Below are 22,029 nucleotides of genomic sequence, written 5' to 3' on the forward strand. Positions count from 1 at the left end.
GTGCCTCTTCAGCGTACCAGGAGGAGACTGACTCCCTTTGTCTGGTGTTTCCTTTGGAAGTTCATTTTTCCCTTGGGTGTTGCCTTAACACGTTTGTAACTTATCTCAGGGTCTCAGACCCTTCTGTGGTGGTCAGTGGGCTTGCCTCTGCCACTGGTAAAAGGAGGATGTCCTCGGATGCACTCTTCTCTTTTGTGGGGGGCCCAGACCCTTGTTTGCTGGTTAGTGAACGTATCACAGCCTCTGGTTTGAGGAGGATTACCTTCAATACATTTCACTTATGTTTGGGTCCCAGACCCGTCTCTGGTTGTCAGTGGTTTTATCCCTCCCATGGGTAGGAGGAAGATTCCCTTAGATGCACTCTTTAATTTTGTTTGAGTACCAGACCCTTGGATCACTTGTCCTGGCCTGAGGCTGAGATCTCTTAAATCCCCCCCACATCCCTACCGGTCCGCCCGTGATTCCCCGTACCTTTTGGGTAGGGCTCCTCCTGCTTCCCGCAGCGGTTGGCTTTTCTGCTTCTGCGGTGCCTCCGCGTGTTAAGGCTTCTTGCAGAATTGGCACCATTCAGGGACTGCACGGTCTAGCTCCTTCTGGAGGTTGTGCCACTGCCTCGCCTATTTGCTCCTGACCTCGGTCCTGCCAACGCAGGACCCGTCACAGACTCTCTCAGCTTCTCTCCGGCGTCCTCTACAGAACCCTTCCCTCGGGTCCACCATGTGCTTCGATACGCCCATGTTCTCCGACCAGGAAGGAAGGCGAAGACCTCAAGTCCTTCACTTTCCCTCTTAAAGAGCCTGCTCTGCCGCGGTGTAACTTCAACAAGATAAACCTAGCTGTAAATACACTTCCTTTAATATCGATGGCAACATCATTAAAGTAGCGAAAGAGGTAAAAACACTAGGCATTTACCTTGACTCTACCCTCTCTTACAAAACGGGTCAATGCTATGGCATCTGCTTCTGCATATACATTTAAGTTAATCAGAGCAGGCAAACCATTCCTATCCCTGACTAGCTGCACCACTCTAGCCCGAGCGTTAATCCTGTCCAAATGGGACTACTGTAATGCCCTATACCTGTGTGCTAGCAAACATATTGTTAACAAGATACAAATTCTACAGAATAATGCCTTGAGAGCAGCACAGGGCATTGCTAGAAGAGGGCCCATTTCAGATATAAGGAGACAAAACAAATGTCTGTGCACTAGCGATAAGATTTCACTTAAATCCATCTCGTTAATCCATAAATGCCTAAACAACGCTGCACCCCGTTACCTTCTGGAGAGATTTAACAGAAAAATCCCCAGCCGTCCCACTAGGACAGCTAACACGAACTGCCTAGTTGTACCTAGGTTCAAATTGTCTAAAGCCGAAGGGAGCAGCTTCCCAGTCAAAGCAGCCCAAATATGGAACTCCCTCCCCCCTTTCCTCAGAGCAGACCAAACCTTTCCAAACATCAAACTTAACACTACGTAATGGCTCAGAGAAAATGACCACTAACTTTCCAATAGACCGACTCATCCTCTATATACCACTTATTTATTTCTATTGTAAATATGTATCATATAGTTTATTCCTATGCTGTGCTTTAATGTGGTAATTCATGTAATTATGTGTAGATTATTCCCATTGCCTGTAGGTAGCTGTTATACAGACCAACTGTATGATGTATGTAAATGTTGTAATCGCTTATGCAATCCTTCATGTAAATTTTTACTTGTAAAATTATTGTAAGCCTTTTATGTAACTGCAACTTTAAGCTGAGAGCATTCATGTATCTTCTGCGCCCTGATACCCCTGGGTCTGCTGTGCATTAAAAATAAACAAACAAAGAAAACTGTTGTTAATGCCTCATTGGTATTCCTCATGCCTCCTGTGAGCCACCTCGTCTCAGTACTCTTTATGCTTTCTATGTTCTTTTTCGTCCTATTACTTTCTATCTTAGCTGTACTCCTAGCAGCACAGAAATACATTAGTTAGCTATCAGTAGTGGTTGGCAATTGAAGGGGGAGGCTAAGGCATGTTGGGGAGTGATCCTCCCACATTATACCCCCCATAGGGGGACTGTTGGGTAGCGGGCAAACATTCCTAGCCTCAGGGGAAAGGGCTCCTCTTTGAGGAAAAGTGACGATACCTAGCAATCGTCACATTGGTCAGTTGTTCCTCTAAAGGTTCCATGTAGAGGTTGAATGTTAATGTTCCACAGATGTAGCCCTGCAGAAGACCTCGGGTTCCTCTACATGAGAGTTTATTTGGTCAACCGCAGTTGGTTCAAATGCAGACATCGAGTGATGGAGGTGAAATCGTGGAGTGTCGTTTGGCTGATGCCCAGGCTTTCAGTAAGTTAAACCAAGATAGTCCATTACGATCGTTATGTCCATATCATTCGGACTCCTCTGTTTTGGGGTCGAGGGAAATTTCCGCCTGTGAACTGAAAAGTTTGGAATTCGCACTGGAATCAGATTCGGCCTGTACAGTGCGAAATCAGCATTATGTTTCCGCTGCCACTGACATTTTGCCCTTTGTTGCAGTTTTACACGGATGGTGGTGTTGCATTCCCATGTTGGTGTCGTGTAGCGCGACGAGAAACCTCACGGTTCTTTTTTTTATCCTTGCTAGTTTCATGCAGCAACACAATCTTGACTCAGGTTTTTTCAAATAGTACTTGTTTAGCACTAAACTTTGTCTGTCCTTTTTTTTTTTTTTTTTTTTTTTATTCCTGCTAGGTTCGCACAGCAGCACGAGAAACGTCATGCAGCACTTTTTGAACCATGCTAGATTCAAGCCGCTGTATAAAAACTTCATGTGGCTCATTTCGAATCGTGCTGGGGTCGCGCAACGGGCGCTAGAATCTTTGCGCTGCACTTTTCAATACGCAAGGATGGCGGAATGGCAGATTGGGGTGAAACTGATGGAAATCACATAGATTTCCTTTCTGCCGCTTGCGGAATGGAATTTGACAATTTTGCCCAGCCCTACTCTGTATTTCTAGCGTTTTTGACACGAGGAAGATTAAAACCTCATTAATAATGATTAGTCGCCCATAGGCAGCATTAGTTGGATATAATGAATTCTAACTCTATATAAACCTCAGGGCAAAACTTAAATAGTTCAGTTCCTATGTTTAGGGAAGCTAAATTATTGTGCTGTAACCATATATCTCACTCCTGCTGTACACCTAGCCACTGGTTGTGTTTTACGTATTTTCACACCGGCTCCATTATATTTACATTTTAAGTAGTTTGTTTTTATTTTGAATTGAGACCACTTTTTTTTCTAAATTATTGGTTAACAAGATATTGGAAATAAAATGTGAAGGGGGCGGGGGTGGGGGAGAAAGTATGCCAAGAACCCACTATTAAAGTAAACACATAAAGGGTTGGAAAAAGCAAGTTGGAATGGGGTTTGAAAGTCACTCTCCACCCTCTACCACTTGACCGCCACCCCCCACCCCCACAACTCGTTTACTAAACATGTTCGGCAAATACAAAGTGCCAGTGGTGTTTTGTGCATGCATGGTTCACCATTGAACTGTCTGCAACCAATTAAACAATGACACTTAACCAATGACAATAAAGATTTTCGTTAATTTACACGACCGTGCAATATGTCGTGGCTTCCCGATTCATTGACTGGCCTTAATGTGTGCTGGGATTCATTTACACGACCGTGCAATATGTCGAGACTTCCCGATTCATTGACTGGCCTTAATGTGTGCTGGGATTCATTTACACGACCGTGCAATATGTCGTGGCTTCCCGATTCATTGACTGGCCTTATTGTGTGCTGGAATTCATTTACACGACCGTGCAATATGTCGTGGCTTCCCGATTCATTGACTGGCCTTAATGTGTGCTGGGATTCATTTACACGACCGTGCAATATGTCGTGGCTTCCCGATTCATTGACTGGCCTTAATGTGTGCTGGGATTCATTTACACGACCGTGCAATAAGTCAAGCCTTCCCGATTCATTGACTGGCCTTAATGTGTGCTGGGATTCATTTACACGACCGTGCAATAAGTCAAGCCTTCCCGATTCATTGACTGGCCTTAATGTGTGCCGGGATTCATCTGAAACTGTAGCAAAAGACAATGGCGTGCAGCCCGTCCAGGTTTCCGTTCATAGGGGGTCGCTGTGCGAGTGCCTATTCATATTAATAGCGAGAAAGACGTTTGTTACCTGAGGTCTTCCAGAGATACGAGATTTTATTTTTTCTTTCCTTACATTAACCAGGCATGCATATTGTCATTAATAGGACCGAACATATAGAATTAGGAATCTACATTATATTCGGGGGTTAAGTCCTAAAAAGAAAAGTGTGGGGGACTCATTAACATAACAATTGAATGTGGGTCAACAGAAATTAGCATATCAAGGTGCCCTCTGAAAAAGTGGAGGACTCCTGAAAAAAAATTGGGGGATCTCCGTCCACCCTCTTGTACCCTCGAGCCCTGCTTATATTAATGTTTTCATACATAATGTACCATTAAATACGTTGTTTAGATATTTCTTTAGATGTTGTTTCTTACTTATTGAATTTATTTTGTGGACCAATTTCTTTTTAATTTTCTTTTCTTGTAACAACCTGCCCTTTTTTTGCCCTTTTTGTTTTAATCTGAGGTTTCATGAATACTGCCCAAAACTGTTTTTAACACTTGTTTTTGTTGTGTGCTTATAATTGATTAGAGTGCCAGGGTTATTAGAAATCTGTGGTGATCGAAGTGAGCGGGAACGGTCGGGAGCAGAGTTCCACTACTTTTTATTTTTTTCTCTGTACCATAGTCACCATTCTATATTGAGGACTTGTCCCTTCACATCCTTGTGCAAGTGTAAAGTTGTAATGGGAGCTGTAGTTACTAGTCACTTAGGGTGTTGTGGCCGGGGCATTGTAATAGTCTGTCACATGTTACACTATGCTTCCACCTACTCTCGTCCCTGCCGAGATCAGAGGTCCACTACTTTTATTGGTACACTTCTACCACTGGTGGTGACACGCGATGTGCCTTTTTAAACAAAAGGATATTCCAAACATTTGTATTGTTTCCGTATCACGGCAACAGCGAACTGTAAACTAACAGCATAGTTCGTCCTCGTCCACTGTGCAGCAGTAGACCGAACTTGCACTGCTCATGTGGGCACGTTTCTGTTCTCATTCTGTCCCCTTATCTGGTGCAGGGTGGCTGCTGCAGGCCACCACCAGTTGGTAACCGGTGCTTGTTAGCTACCCAGTGCACAAGCTGCAGATTATATTCCAGACAAAAACCGTTTCCAAAAGACTCATCTCAAGTTCACCTTCCCTGCACTTCTCCATGTGTTGTACTAAGCTCCCGAGTGCAAAGTGGGTGCGTGTACTGTCAATTCTGTGACCGAGATCAAATGATCAAATTATGACCAAAAAATGAATTTTAAAATATTTTTTAGGGAAGGATACATAAAGGTTCTATGTTATTACAACAAATGAAATTACCTGCACCCCTTCTACCTTCACTATCACCCATACCCCAATCCACCTTTAAATAATGGATACAATTCAAAGTAATTCAAAGTAATTGTAATTAAGTAAATTACCGCAAAGTACTTAATTAAAACAGGAGACCAAAATAAGGATGTCCAATACACCAAAGAAAGCTGGCATGACATAGTTAGGAAGGATGCTGCAGAGCTTGGGCACTGTCTGTGAGAGCGGACTGAATCAAAAGAAAAGTGTTCCTCAGGAAGGCCGTGTTTTCACACACACACAATAGTCCTTAGAAGTCTAGTCTGAGTCGCCTGTTGCAGGTTTTCCATGGGATCCTGAATCCTGGTTTTGTAGGTTTTCAGGGGTTCCTGACCTTTTTTCCTAAATTCACAGAGCCAGTCCATCCCTCAAACATTGTGTTTCGTCGGCCCCCTTGAGGAGGGAGGGATAGTGTTTCTGCAACAGTAGCGAATCTACCCTCATCCCCCTCCTCGGTATCTTTGCTTCGGGGGACCTGGAGAACACTAGTCCTGTGGCATTGGGCAGAGACATAGAACAGGGATTCCTTGACTGCCAAGTGGTTTGTTTACTGAGTCCTGTTTTTCTCCTCCAGTCAAGATCTGGGTCTTGGTCCCCTACGTCACCTCTCCGTCTGCTGTTCTCTCCCTGTGGTATACTTGTTTCTCTGCCTGCCTATAATACTGGCCTATGGTCAACCAGGCCCGCCCGTACCTTCCTACTGTGTATCTCCTGCTTCTCACCACTCCTACTCCTGTTATTCTTCAAGTTCCTACTTATTCCCCAACACACCTTCACCTCATCAGTTTGGGAATCACTCTTCTCCTGGCTTCTTCAAATCTCACTTTCCTCACCCCTTCGATCCATACACCCGGCAGTCTACTTTGACACTTAATGATTTCTAGGTCCCTCCCGTCTTTTTCAAACTTATGGGCACCCTTTTCATCTTCTATTGCACCGCCTTCTTTCACTTTACTTTCTAACTGAATGGTTTCTAGCTCTCTTCCCATCTGTTCTACCCCTTGGGACTGCACCTTCTTTCCCACTGTTTGCTCCCTGTTGGGCCAGTACTCTCCCACTCCTTGCGTCTTGCTCCATTTCTCCTGATTCATTGGTTTGGTCTCCGCCTGGGTATCTATTCCAGCGCCCAGGCACCAGTATTTCCCAGTCTCCTGGACATCTCCTCCAGTTCCGTGGTTCTTGCTCATGCTCGTGCTCTCTTCCAACCATCTCCAAACAAACTCCTGTCTTCACTCCCTGGTCACCAGTTCCTACCCCCCAAACACCCACCATGCCAAACTAAGCTTGTAGGCATTCATGGGGCTTTGGCCCCACCTTTCACCTTTGCCATGTGAACAAAAGGCTTAGCTGTGTTAGCAGGGATGGGTTTCGCTGTATGGATCCACTCCTGGGGGTGGCTTACAGCCCTGATATGGGACTAGAGATTGCTCCCCAGACCCCTTGGACAGTCCCTGGCCCTGCCGTCCAGTCTCTCTAATTGGATTTCAAGATTCCTGTGTTAATTGAGGTGTCCCAGCCCCCCCCCCCACCCGTAGCTGTATATATGATGCCTGCACCAGAGTGAGACGGGGGACTTCATCACTGTACTGATATCACACACTCTCTGTACAATTCTGTGTCTTTGGTACTTTCAACATGATCTCTCTGGAAAGGCAGGGATGCCAGTTATTAAAGATATGGCCCTTCCGGTCTCAGTTTTCCAGGTTTAAGTTACTAGTACTTTTCTCTTGATGTATGCATCTATTTGTGGATTGTTAGCTCACCTACATGATGGATTATATAATTATTTAAATGTATTCTGAAGAAAATAGACCATAAAAAGGATTACAAAATGACATCAATCACTTAATTTAAAAGTAGAAAAGAGACTGGAAAAGATGAAGTTTAGAGTCTTCTCTTATCTCTATATGGTTTGGTTAAACATCCACCCATCATCTTCATATAAATCTTTCACACCAGATCAATCACAGTGTTATCCCTTTCAATTGCACCTCAGGACCTTTTAACTTTACACATATTCTTCCTGTACATTCTCTGTTTAAGACGAAACAGTAAATCAGTAAAAAGAGCTACACATTTCTAAGATTTTTGTTCTGTGTTGCTTTATTAAATAATACATACAATTCATATATCTTATCAAATGGGCCTCCTATTCCCAACATGTTTCTTTTCTTTGGTGTGAATGATTCTGGAACATTCTTCAGAGAAGTGTACCACTTAAATCGAATTGATTATTTATCGAACAATGATCTCTTTATCCTTTTGAAAGATTCTCTTCATGTCTGAGTGCAAGGAAAGACAACAAGGCACAGTGACCTCTTAGTTTTTAATGTACTGGAGGTACACATTTATTCTGATGCACTGTTTAGTAGTATATTGGACAGGGCAGGGACAGAATGTAAATACTTTCTGCAGGATTCAGTGTGGCAATGACCTCTACGCTTTTGGAGATTCAAGATCTGGCTTATTTTTCTGAGTTCCGATCTTTAAACAAAGGGAAGAGGAATATTCCATGTTTCTTAGCTACACACTATAAGGACTGTAAGCTTGTACTGGCTGCCCCATGCCCGGCCAGGTTTACCTGAATGTTCCTTTGTCTTTTTGGATACAATCAATTGAAGGTGCATTCAATGTAATCTCACTCCGTACATTTGCTTCAATTTTATAACTTTTGTCGCAGGTCTGGTGTTCTACTATAGATGTCATATGAACTTGAATGATAAATGTAATTGTAGTTACTCGGGAACGTATACACTTAATTTTAATGTATTGATGTAAAACCATAGCATGTTACTTGAGTTCATGTACTGTGGCGCATCATACGTAGCTGATGACAGGTTTTAAAAAAAAAGTGATTACTGTATGTTGTATTTGTTTACTGCCATCTTTAATAGCCTTCATGTGATTCTTCCCACGGCACGCCACATACAGAGGTTTGGCATAGAATACGTCAATCACTGTTTACTCTGCATTTTACTGCATTGAAACAACAGTGCTGCTGTTTGGAATGACTTTGATGCTCTTCCCTTTCCACAAAAGACAGAAAGTTTTGTAAGGCTAAAAATAAAATATACAAAGCAGGTATTTTAACTTCCAAAAAGCTATTTCATGCATAGCTCATTGATTTAGCAGATCACTCTACTAGGGTGTTCTTTACATTATTTAAACAATTATCCAGTCCCCCAATTAATTCTTACTTGCATGCAGATCAGCAGCAGAAATAAATCATCAGGAATAAGATTATGCCTAATTCTTGCCAGGCTTCCAAGCTAGACGGACCAATAGCATGTCTCCTAAACCTGAATGAGTCTTTTCTCGTTTTGAGCTCATGGTAGCTTGCTCGTAGTAGGAAGTTATTTCAGGCCTGGGGAATTCCTCATCGTCGTTAAGAATTTCAAGATTATGTTGCCATCCATTTTACCAGAGTTACTATCTCTGATCAATAAATCTCTGGACACAGATGGTTATCATAGTTTTTGTAAACGTACTGTTGTCGCACCCTTCTTGAAAAAAGCCTCTGACCATCCTTCCTTGACAGACAATGATCCACTTCACTCGCCACACCTGATGTTGAGAGTGGAGAGAATCTTCTGGAAAATATTTTCACCCAACAACTCTAAGAACATTTTGAAGCCAATGCCTTTCTTCATGATTTAAATCTGGATTCAGACCGGGCTGCGGGACTGAGACTACCATCTTGGACATCTGTGAGAAATGTCTTGAGTAGGATAACCAGGTCAAGCAAACGGCACTGAACCTCCTTGACCCTATCTTTCTAAATTCCCTTGCCAATTGGATTAGTCTTTCAGGTCCTGCTTTGCCCTGGATAATTAGACACTGTAGGTTAGGCTTAGAAGTTACTTCAATTACCTGTGGCATCTCGCAGGGCTTGTCCATTTCCAAACTAGTCTTCAATGCCTATATATGAACTTTGGCAGGCTGATTTGAGAGGTTTGATTCAGGTTTTCAAATGTATGTGGACGATAGGCAGTTGTGAAAAAAATTCTTGATCCAGCAGTAAGCGCTACTGCCTGAAGGATTGTCTGGTACAGCTGCATGGCAGCCAATTGGCCTCAAGCAGGCAAGCCAGAGGTCATTCTGTTTTGCTGTTGGGATATTGCATCTACCATGTTGTTTTCCTGGCCCACTGAAGCACAGCTCATTTTTGGCTTTGAGTTATTTCAAAACTTTCTCCTACCCAGCCCAATCCCCAATCCACCAGGCTCCATCTTGCTGATGATATATATATGTCTCATCATTAATTTTTTAAAAATCTTTATCATTTGCAAAGACCGACATTAAACAGAATATAAGCATAGGCTCAGAAGCAATAAGATTTTCAGGCAATCTAGTGATAACCTCATCAAGGGAATAACAAAAGGTTTTGCCTGCTCACTCTCGAAGGCACTTGATTCATGGCTATCATAAACTACTGAGCCCATACATAGTTATTAAACAGAACCAAAAGTAGAATATATATATTCTCTCTCTCTCTCTCTCTCTCTCTCTCTCTCTCTCTCTCTCTCTCTCTCTCTCTCTCTCTCTCTCTCTCTCTCTCTCTCTCTCTCTCTCTCTCTCTCTCTCTCTCTCTCTCTCTCTCTCTCTCTCTCTCTCTCGAAATCCATCCTCAACCATACAGCTCATTTAATGGTCCCCACATCTCCCAAGTAATCACCTTTGGGTTTCTGCTTTCGCATCATGAATTTCTCAAAGCTAGACAATGTCTGCAAATCCAACAACCAACCATATACCGACGGTTTCTTCCTTGTTTTCCAAACCCTTAGAACCTGTTTTGCGGCCATTACAGCACTTTATCAATCCAAACAACATAACTCTTAGCTACATCGCATCTCCCTGGTCTCGCAAGTAAAATCACAGTACATGTCGATCTAGGAAACGCCGTTCCTAGGATCAAACCCAATCTATCAAGAACCCCTCCCCAAAAGTCAGTCATTCTAGGACCTTCCCACAGCATATGTAGCAATGTACCACCCCTTTCACTACAGCCCCAACAGAACTGCTCATTCTTCATGCACAACTTGAACATCCACTCTGGGGTCCAATATAGACAAAACAGGATCCTCTGGTGGGTAAACCACAGATTTTAGTCCATTTTAGATCTAGTTCCAACTCACGACAAGTTATCCCATTCCTTAACAGAGATTTCCTACCCCAGCTCTCCCGTACAGGCTTGCTGCAACTTCTCCCAGGAAGCAGCACAGAAGGCGTCCAAAGGCATCATTTTCATACCATGCGTGGAGGTGTAGCAAACGCACTACATGCCAAAGGCATAGCTCTCATTGGTTCATTTAACATTCCCTGCCTCTGTGACAAGAGTTCACCCAACTCTATATACCTTCTAAACTCCCTCTGTCGCAGGCCCAAATCTGTCAGTAGTCTATCAAAGGGAACCATTTGTCCATCACTCCAAACATCACCAATTCTCAAAATCCCTCTCTTCACCCAGCTTCGCCAGCACAGGATCTTATTCGCTATCTGCAGCCCTGGGTTATTCCACAATGAGGCTTTGTAGTGAATCAGTAAATTCTCACCACAACCAATTAACCATGAAGCAAGTGCTTGTCTAGTCACCTCAGTAGTGGGTAGTTTTGTTGCCAAATTGGGCAGCTTTCCCATTGAATACACTCTCCTAGCGAGTACTGCAAAACCTTTCCCTTTCAATGTATAGTGTAAGGAACTCGTGGGGGCAACAGTAAAGACAGACACACGTGATCACAGTTCAAGGGTGTTTATTAAACTGTAAATGCAGGGTGGAAAACGTCGAACCTAAATCTAAGATGGGAGCAACCTTCAACCATCAAATGAAAAATAAGGCAGTCCTTGTGGCGTCTTGTGAAAGTAAAAAGGCCTATGCTAAAAAATAAACTATTCCCAAATCCTTACAACTAATTACTGAAAGACTGTGGGATAGGGTATTCAATAAAGGAAAAAGTGTTATCCCCACATTTGAGCACGGGACAATGTGGATCTCCTGAGCACAGCACACACTCCAGCTTTCCCAGCACGAGTCGACAGCTCAGAATCAGCTACTGGGTTCTTCGATGGTTAAGTCTCTTTTCAATAAAAAGTCTCTTGCCTTCAAGAGCCTGATGTTTTCAACAAACTTACACAAAGTTCTGTTCCACATATACCTTCCTTCTTCCTTTTCCTTCACAATCATCTGTCGGTCAGTCTTCCGACGGTACAGGGGATTTTACACAACCCCTGTATGACCACTTTGACCTCCCTTCGCCTCTTCCCAAGGCCTTCTGGTTACGGTAGTCTCTACCATCAGGTACTCACCCAGAGTTTCCTGTGTGAGCACCCACATGGTGCGGACGACTCTGTTGCTGTGGTTTTCCTCCTCTTGCAATAGATTCTTTAAACCTTTCAAAGTTCAAATTAGCCGGCTGCTACTTTTCGTTAAATGCAGTTTGACTTCTTATCGGCTCTCCCCTCAACTCGCCAACTGTGATGAACCGCTTGGCTTTCTTCTTCTTTGGAGTCAAGGTTGGTACCTCTGAGACAAGCATTTCTCCCCGGCTTTGTAATCAGCGGAGGAGGGTCTCGTGTACTGTTGTCCCCTGTGATAATTTTCAAGATTATGTTATCCAAATCCCCCCTCACGCACTGGACGAATCAAAATATCTTGAAATCCTTGGTCTCTTAACCTCCCCCCACCGAAAGGTCTGTAACACAAACACCTTGTAATGCGATTGAGTGCCTTTCTAGGGAACTTCAGAGGAAGTGTCTGGATGACATATAAAACCTTAGGCAATAGCAACATTTTAATTGCATTAACCTTCGCCCAGACATTGAGAGTCAAGCAATCCTATCTGTGTACGTCCCTTTGAAGTGTTTCTATCAATTTAACCACATTGAATTCAACAATCCTTTCAGATCCCGAACCAAATGGACCCGCAAGTACTAACACTCGTGCCGGCCCATTAGCAATTCCACAAGGCCACATCTCCACGTGAACAACGTGGTCCAACTGAAAAAATCACTGATTTCTCCCAGTTAGTCTTGTGACCCGACAAAAGACCAGCCTCCTCAAACATTTCTTTAAATGAGTCTCCCCCCACGTCCCATTCGGGTTTTCCAAAATCACACTCATGTCATCTGAATAGCATAGAACCTTAATTTCACTATCACCTACCTGTAAGCCCTGAAGACTTGGTTCTCGTCTGAGATAAGCCACTAAAGACTCCAGTGCTAAGTTGAAAAGGAATGGCGAGAGCGGGCATCCCTGTCTGGAGCTCCTTGATAACTGAAAGTACGCTGAGAGTTCCCCATTTACCAAAACTCTTGCACCAATCGATGAGTGTAAAGCACCAACTGCTTTAAAAAAGGTAGCACCGAAGCCCATTCTATTCAATGTAAAGTCCAAAAACTTCCAATTAATCCGATCAAATGCTTTTTCTGCATCCATAAAAATCAGCTGATGCTATATTTTAACAGCATTTAGAGTGGTATTTCCAGCAAACTGCTGGATAGATTACAGCTTTTTTTAAATCAAGTGGTCAGAATGGCCTTGGGCATCTGCATGCATGACCATGTTTCTTCATTGTGGTTCAAAGTGGAGTGTCTTGCCATTCACCAACAAATAAAACTAAAAACAGTCACCATGCTGCGGAAAGCCCTCACTCTTCTGGGATCTTCCCACTGGTCTTCCCTGGCAGTTCCTTATCGTCCAACCAGATCTTTGCACTGGTACCTATTGTAACAGTTTAAACGTATAAGCAAAGCGGGATCATACCAAAATAAACATTGTAAAAACGTTGAAGACCAAAATATCGTATTTCGAGAGCCCCATTTTACCGTACATGTATGTGAGGGTGTGGGTTAAGTACATAAAAAAGGAAGAAGGGTATCGGGGTGCGGGAGTGTGGGGGGGCCTCCCCCGCATATATTTTCAGTAAAATGGGGTAAAAGAAGAGTATTTTGGGATTTGAAATTATTTTTCCGCAATAGTCACATAGATCCAGCAAATCACTGCAAATAGATTTCTCAGAAGGAGCCTGGGACTTCTGGTATCTTTAGTTTCTGACCTATGTGTGATATTCTCCCGTAAGTATCTCTCAGGTGGACTAAATGGCTACAATGCAACCATATGGAACCTTCATAAGCCAAGATAATACTGTGTTGTCCTCGAGGGTTTTGATGCCAAAGAAACTTGGAAATGCAAAGATGAAAGTAGACACACTATTCATATAAAAATATTGCCTGCCTATCTTTGCAAAGCTCCAGATAAGCAAGTAAAAAATGCACGCGTTAACAGACAAACAAATAGAACTTGAGGGCTGAATATGCTTATTACTTTGGGATGTTATTTGGTGTATGAATATAGCCCATGTTCTTAAATGTGTATGTATAACAAGTGGTCTTGTCCTGCATGCTAGTGCTGTATAGGAGAAGCAAGTAACACCTTGCCAAAGGTCTGACTGGCACTCTCTCGTTGTGGAGCTGGGGCACATTTGAGTACAAGTCCTGCAGGCACTTGTTAATGTCTCTCCCTTAGCCCTTCAGGTGGGCTTGACCTGCATCTGTGGCCAGGTGGGATCGGTAGGCTTCTGGTGCAATTTCTAATTCTTGCCCCCACAAGGTTGCCTTGGCCCCTGCCCAAAACCTTTGCGACAAAATTACATTTGCTTACCAAACAAATAGACCTACCATTCGGCTAACTATGTCTAGTAATCCTGTCCTCCCTTCTATACCCTATCCCAACCCTGTGGGCTTTCTCTCCTCCACCGCTCCTTCACAGGTTCTTACCCCTTTCACCTCAAGTATTGTATTCTTTCTTCATTCAGACCCCTCCGGCCTGCAATCTCCCTTGACGTTCTGAAGACTGTGACACAACTTGCACCCCTCCAGCTCTGTCCCACCCCTTCACTAAAGAAACTGATCCCAAAGCGTCTGTTCCCTGCTATGCTCCTAAAAGAACAAACTGCTTGCCAGCAGTTATGAGTCCCACATTGAGAGCGACTCTGTCCTCTGTGACCTCACCAGGCAGGCTTCAGTCTCGACAAGGGTACCGAGTTAGTCCTCATCTCCTTGTTGGAGGACTACTGCATGACGTCGGACATCAGTGGTGCCAAGGTACTGGTGTTTTTGGACTGATTTGCTGCCTTTGATGTAGTCCATCACCAGATCCTCCTAGATCATGCTCCGTCTGGAGGCATCACAAAGACTGTCCTGCATTGCCACCTTGCCAAAAAAAACCAGATCACAGTGGATTTTATCCTCCATTATTTATGTTTATCTGCTACTTCTCATTTTCCCGATTTTCCTTTTTTGGATTATTTTTTTCTCACTTTCTGTTCAAGCTCCATCTTTCTTCTTGCCCCCACTATTCACTCATTTATCTGACACCCATATCCTCTGACAGGACGGAAAACTATGTCTTAAACTCCCCCACCCCTGCTTATTGCCTCCAGTCAGTGTATTCCTCTATGCACCAACTAGGACAAATGGACTCCCTTCTCCCCCCCTCATACACCAAACCCCCCCACCCCCACTATTGATCTCGTGCTCCTTGGGGGAGAGTTGACCCCTGGTGCACACATCTGTGGTCCTGCCCTGGACACTTGTCCAGAACCTCCCAAATCTGTCAATGATCTTGGACCCACCATCGTCCATCACCTGCCCCTATCCTTGCAAGTGATGTCTGCCGTCGGCTTGTTCTTCGTCCAATTCAAATGACTCTTTCTGTGTAAGTAATCCCTTTCCGCTAAGGAGTAACAGCTGTAAACACCCTAATTCTATCTGGCCTCATTCATGGTAACCAACTAGATCAGAGTGGACTCTGAACATGTGAACTTGTGTCTACAAGAGAGCATCTTGAGTCCTCCTACACATTGACCGCAGGGAAGGCATCTCACCGGCCCTGCCTGCTCTCATCTGGCTGTCAGTTGCAAAAAGGAATTCAGTTCATGACCGTCTGTATTGTTTAGAAAGCTCTCTCTGAAACTGGGCCCCGAAATCCTCTCCCCTTAGCAGCTGTGGGAGTTCTCTGTTGGGTCTGTTGGTGCAGACCCCAGCTCACGACTGAGAGGGAAGCAAGCTGTGCTGTGCGCGGAGACTCGCAGTGTAGATCCTGATGAGGAGAGTATCCTGAAGAGCCAACAAGGCTGACCCCGGTCCCAGGAAGCCCTGGTGATTTACTGAAGCCCCAGAGAAGGTAAGGGGAGGTACGGGATTGGAGGGGACGGGAGAGCAGGTGGGGAGAGACGCTTAAACAGCTTTGCCTCGCCCCAGTGGGAGTAAACCAACTATTGGGCCTAGCCAGTGCCAGTCATGCCTCCAGCATCATCTTCCTCGCGCAGTGATAAAGACAGAACCACTGACCACCAGAGGAAGGGGCTGGGACCCTGAAGAGATTTGGGACTTTACTAAGAACAAACCAGAATCGCATGGGCCACCGCAGGCTGAAAGCCATGAGAAAGAACTGTGCCAAGGAATACCCGGAGAAGGGAGTCATTCTCCTGGTACTACGAGTTGTGCTAAAGACACCAGGGGAAGAGAGTCATTCCCCCTGGCATTGCTGTGAACTGAACCAAGCAACACCAGGAGAAGGGAGTCATTCTCCTGGTACAGGCTCTTGGAGTTGTGTTAAAGATGCCCGGGGAAGGGAGCAATTCTCCCTGGCCTTGTGGTGAACTGAACCAAGTAATACCAGCTGAAGGGAGGCATTCTCTTGGTCCTGGGTAAGAGTTGTGCTGGATTCACCACGGTAAAGGGGTCAGTCTCCCTGGTTTCATTGGAAACTGTGTAGGTCTACCTCAGGATAACACAAGAGAATTAGAGTCAAAGGCTACCCTTGTCATTGACGTAAGGGGAGGTCACCTTTGTGGTAGCAGTGGAGCTAGTCAAATTCTAGCTCATAGAGATCACTGGGAGCAAAAAATATGAATAATAGTTTTTGTCATAAAACGAAAGTTTAATTCAACATAACATAAAACACATATTTACACAGTTAGACATGTGCTTCAGGTATCACGTTCGGGATGCATTGTAGAAAACACTGTGGTAGGCATATGAGTGGGTTAGTAAAACAAGTGACTGTTCTTTCACGTATTGCTAAATTTAGTAGCAATACGCTAACATTGTCGACACACTGGTGGTTGTTGGTGTTTCTGGTTCTGTGCTTGGTAGAAAAAAGGCAGTGGCTGTTTGAAATTAGAGCAGCGCTGCTGAATGCACCGAACTGTCTTCAGGACACTGATTGTGATAAAGACGATGTTGCATGGTGTGGGCGTGCACCAAGGTGTTATAGGTTTTTTAAAATTAGTTATATGGTGATCAAAGGTGTGCCAGATAATGGAAGTACAATGCAAGGAGGTAGACCGACCTAGGTTATTGTACAAACGCTATGGCGAGAGATTACATTTTGAGCCAGCTGTGGGTGGTTGCGGTGGCTGAAGGTCGGTCTGCAACATGAGAAGGGTGTCATCCTCCTGGATGTGAAATTGCATGAAGACTGAGTGAAAACCATAAGCCAGCGGAAGGGAGTCATTCCCCCAGGCATTTCTGAGGGAGCCATTCACATGAAGAAGGAACTTTCTGTTAGCTTATCATTTAGTTGTAATGTGAGGGATAGGAGAAGGTTGTAACACAGGACAGTGGAGATTAATTTGATGGACATTCCGATGGACCCTTTAGTGTGAGTTTTGAGGCAGGGAAACCCCTCTTAGAAGTTAGAGATAGGGAAGATCATTTGTATACAATAATAAGTCTATAAACAAAATCATGCCACCTTTGTGTCGGCTTCCTGCCTCGACACCCTTACACCTTCCTGTTCTTTCTTCTTCAATTAGCTAACAATATTGCTATCCTCAACATGGACAGCAAGAAAAAGCCATGACAGCAAACACTGAATTTACACAAAGCAATCCTGTTTGTGTTTTTTAACCTATGGCAAATAAATGTGTTGTATCATTGCAACATAAAATCTGTTTTGGGCAACTTCACTTTTACAGTGTATTTTAAATTCCAGAATTTCTGATATTAAATTGCGATGAATGCGTGCTCTGAGGAAATGCATTGATATTGTATGTACTGTTTTTTTATTCCGTTAGATTTTGATATGAAAAGCTTTTGGCATTGGAGCAGGTTCACAGACTACCTTCAATGCGTGTTGAGCTTTACCCTTGTGACGGGATACATCACCTACCTCTCCCTGGACTCGGTTCTTTTCGTAGAAACTCTGGGCTTCCTCGCTGTGTTCACAGAAGCCATGCTGGGAACTCCACAGCTCTATCACAACTACCAGAACAGATCCACTGAAGGAATGAGGTAAGAGGAGCTTCATCCTGTTATTAGGCTGTCAAGGGTGACCAGGTTGGATCCATGTTGTTGACCTCGCCTGCTGTTCATTGGCCCTCATTTTCCCAGCAGCTGCTTTTTCCTGAAAATGCCCACTATGTTTTCCCAACATCCACTTACACCTGTGTTCCTTTTTCTGATGCCACCATCTACCTACTTCTCGCCCAGCTTTTCATCTACCCTTTTTACAGGGAGTAAGCCCCCAAAACCCACCTTTACCCCCTTGTCGCTCTCCGTCCCCATCCTGTCACCAACCCTCTACCCGTATTTCTTGCACACTGATTCAGCCTCACACTGTGCACCCCCCCTTCTACTCACCTCTGGCCCCATGGTCACCATTCTCCTTACCTACATCTGCTTGCTGCCACACATTGCACTACCCAGTCTCTCCCTCAGCGAATTTCAACTCCCCAGCGCGCGACAAGGCACCTGTGCGGCTGTTCCCTGTGATCCACTTGTGTCACTCAGTGGATGCATGGTACTCTGTGATTCAGGAAAGCATTTTGTTGGCCACATTCAGAAACGGTTTCTAGAGGTTAGTGTTTGTGAACTTTTTCTATGTAACAACAGTGCATGCTGATGGGGTCCATAGCCCCCTTTCCTCTTTTGAAAGACATGTATAAGCTGAACTGTTCTTGGGCAGTCATGGGAGGTATGGGTGAACCAGATCTGTTTTCATGACTGATCTTTTAAGTCCTTGGCGCATTTCATCATTAGTTCATTGTGTCTTTGAAGACTGCATTCTTTGCAGTACCTGTGCTTCAACCTCAAACTATTCTTGATTTGTATTGGAGTCTACGAGGAGGGGGTTGGGTCAGGAAGTGTCGGAATAGAGAGTTGTCCCTGAGATTTGACTGCCCTATCTTAGTTTTCCATCATTGTGCAGTGTCCTCAGTGTTACACGTTGCCTCTTCCCTTTTTATGAGGTACTTGGTTAGATGAGCTGGAAGGGATTGTCACTTTGGATGAGGCCACTCGCTGTCCCTCTCCTAGTACCACTGCTTATAGCTGGTGTAGACCGGGAGTGCAGTGACTGCTGCCAGAAAACTAGGTCTTGATCAACTCAATCTTTGACCTTGATATGCAGAGTGTGCGTGATTTACTGTGGCAGCATCTTCACTGTGGTTTGTGTCTTACATCCACACATTGCTCCCATGACCTTGCCTGATGCAGCGTTCTAAGGGAGAGGGTGGAATCTGATGCACAGCTAACTCATTTTGCAAGCTGGTAAGGCTCTGCCCATGGACCCTCCTCTCCACTACATACACTCTGCTGTGAGAACCTCCTACCTGTTTTGTCCCACAACTTCAGTATAGTGTGAATGTAGCTTGCAGGTGCTCTGTGTATACTTGCATTATGTATCATATAGTATCCCTCTTAAAACAAAAAAAACCTAGGTGTTAACCCTTGTTTCTTCATGGTTTGCCTGAGGTTAACTAAGAAACCCTTGGCATATATGTTCTCTGCATCCTGTTATTGCCAATGTGTGACGATACTTACAACAAGAGGCCCAATTCACTAAATGTTTTAACCAATTACTTTTTGACTTGTCCTTACAAAGTGGGGACAAATTACCTCATTATGCGTGCTGGATGGTTCCATAAACAAAAACTGCACCCGCTGTGACGAGTCGGGGGGAAATCATCCCGGCAAGAGGAGGACATATCCACGTCCCTTTCCCCAAGCCCAGGAAAGTGTTGGAAGTTTCCCAAACTCCATATGTGACAAGTACCAACGTTCCATATGGATACATGTGTATGTGTGTAACACCTGCCCTACAAGGGATAACCCCAGGAATACTGAGACGAGGAAACTCCACCATGAGGAGAGAAGAGTAAGACATCCAATCCAGTATCGTAGTCCTCTCTCTATGGTCGGTAAACGGCTAACCCTGAACACGAAAGAAGGACTCACTCGTGGTATAGGGCTTGTTCATGAAGTTAGGAGAGGTGGTGGACAGAGGGAGGAGAGTGGTTACGGGAACTGCGAGGGTCACTGGGTGCCACGTGGGACGCCGGCAGCTCGCAGCAGTGGAGGTCCATATTTGACAGGGAACAGCGTTCCCGGGAGTGAGTGAGTGAGGGAATGAATGGATTGTGGTGGTGGACAATAACTCTGTGAGACCGAGGGAACAGAGAGCCCCTGGACCCACATGGGACTAGGCGAATGGCAGAATTCTGAGTACTACCGAGACCGATGCTGCCGTATGATGGAACAGGTAAACTGTACCAGGCAACAGAAGAGCGCCCCTGGCAATAGACGGACAGAAGGTTCAGTCGGTGCTGTCTGCAACATTGGGTGGGAGAAGGCCGACAGCATACCCGCGGAGAAGTAGAATGCAACGGGCAGGAAGTAAGTGAGCCAGGCAGTGGCGATGAAAGAGGTACAGAGTGGGGAGGGAAAAGGGACTGGTGGCAACAGAGGAGGTTGGGGAAGGGAAAAAGAGCTGGGCAAAGACCACCCCGGGGCAGGCAACAACCCCCAAGATGACCCCCCCCTTTTTTTTTTGGAGAATTCGGAGAGCAACACCAGGAACAAGTTAGCTGGATCAGGGCATGAGAATAAACCCAATCGATCTATGAAAGTGCCACACGGAGAAAGCAGGATGACACAAATAAAGGAGAAATGGAAATAAAAAGAAATACTGGTGGAAGGATGTTACAAAAGTTGCGAGAATACCTAGTAAAGTAGCATCCCCAGTGGGACTGGGGTTTATTCTTGGCAGTGCTTGGAAGGAGGCAAGAAAAAACCAAGTGAGTATGCCATAAACGTTGTAAAACAAAGACACGGGGGCCTTTACACTCGCAGTGAAGGTCAGCACCCGGGACTGGCTCAAAAAGGGGGCGACAGGAAACAACTAGCACAAACATTTCAGAGGGCCCAAACACACGTGGAAAGAAACAGAACTAAAGACCAGGGAAGGGTTTGTTTCCCCGGCACCTAAAGACCAGGAAATGGTGTGTTCCCTTGGCACCTATAGATGGGCTTGTTCCCCTGGCACCTAAAGACCAGGGAATGGTTCCCCTGGCACCTAAAGACCAGGGAAGGGTTTGTTCCCCTTGAACCTAAAGACTAGGGAAGGGTTTGTACCCCTGGCATCTAAATACTAGGGAAGGGTTTGTTCTCCTGGCAGCTAAACACCAGGGAAGGGTTTTTCCCCTGGCACGTCCAGGATAAAGGAGTCGCTGTAGGAAAACAGCCAAGACACCACACGTATATTATTTTCCCTAGTAGTAGTTTCGATTCTGATGTTTGTTAATCTGCTTAGAATCACATGCTGTGCATAGGTCCGACATCCAGTGGTCACTGCGGAGTATTGCATTTAGTTTTTCGTAGTCGAAAAGGGGACGTCGACAAGGCGTGTCTGTAACACTATCCCTATAGTGACGTACGTTTACCCACAATCCCTCACGCATCGAGGTCCCTCAGATTGTTTTTTTCCGCCCAGCTTAGCTTATGGTCGCCTTACGCGGAGCTCCTAGAGAGACATTGCTAAACAATTACTACGGACCTCGGTCCTTAATATATACTTATTGTTAAAAGATCCCTCCCCTCGACGTTAGCTGTGAAGCTGTTTCGCTGCCGAGCAAGTTTTCGACGGAGGAGAAGAGACGGAGGAGATCCTTTGGCGCTGCCGAACACGTGGCCAGGCCTCGCCGGCCAACATACAGTAGGGAGAGTGGGGGTGTCGAACTTTTACCTTCTCGTCAAGAATGTCTTTCTTTCTCCCTTTTCTTTCCCTTGGGGTTGTTATCACCAGTTTTTATTGCCTCAGCTATGGAGAGGACACCTTTTAAGTTTTGCCCACGCTGTAGGGGCAAATACACTTGGAAGGACAAACACAAGCTCTGTAATCGTTGCTTGCCCCTCGATCATAAAGAGGACAGCTGCGCGGCCTGTAAGCTCTTGAAACCAAGAACTCTTAAAGAAGGGAAAGTTAAGAGGTGGGCGGACTACGCCGCCGCTGTTACAGAAAGTGACGAGGAGGGTGATAACTCGATGTCCGTTACGGAAGTCATTAACCCCCAGAAGGAGCGCTCGCGCTCCTCGACGTCCGTCCCCGGCCCCGACGGGCTCGGCTCACGCCCTGCTTATGGAGATGAACACCCCGGCGACAAGGACGCACCCAGACCCCATAGGCCTAAGCACACAACCCACGGCTCTTCTTCGTCCAGGACGAAGGATCCACCAGCGCCGAAAGGGA

General features: G+C 45.0%; 1 protein-coding gene across 2 annotated transcripts in view; it reads left to right on the forward strand.

Annotated features, from left to right (window-relative positions):
- The window catches only part of SLC66A2 (solute carrier family 66 member 2), a 436,935-nt gene that overhangs the window by 306,583 nt on the left and 108,323 nt on the right, over positions 1–22,029 (forward strand). For both annotated transcript variants that reach the window (XM_069620644.1, XM_069620645.1), the window contains one exon: positions 17,579–17,795. In XM_069620644.1, the coding sequence (XP_069476745.1) occupies positions 17,579–17,795 (217 nt within the window). The remainder of the gene's footprint in view (positions 1–17,578; positions 17,796–22,029) is intronic.

Source organism: Ambystoma mexicanum, chromosome 5q (assembly GCF_040938575.1).
Source record: "Ambystoma mexicanum isolate Mex_15411 chromosome 5q, UKY_AmexF1_1, whole genome shotgun sequence".
Classification (NCBI taxonomy): domain Eukaryota; kingdom Metazoa; phylum Chordata; class Amphibia; order Caudata; family Ambystomatidae; genus Ambystoma; species Ambystoma mexicanum.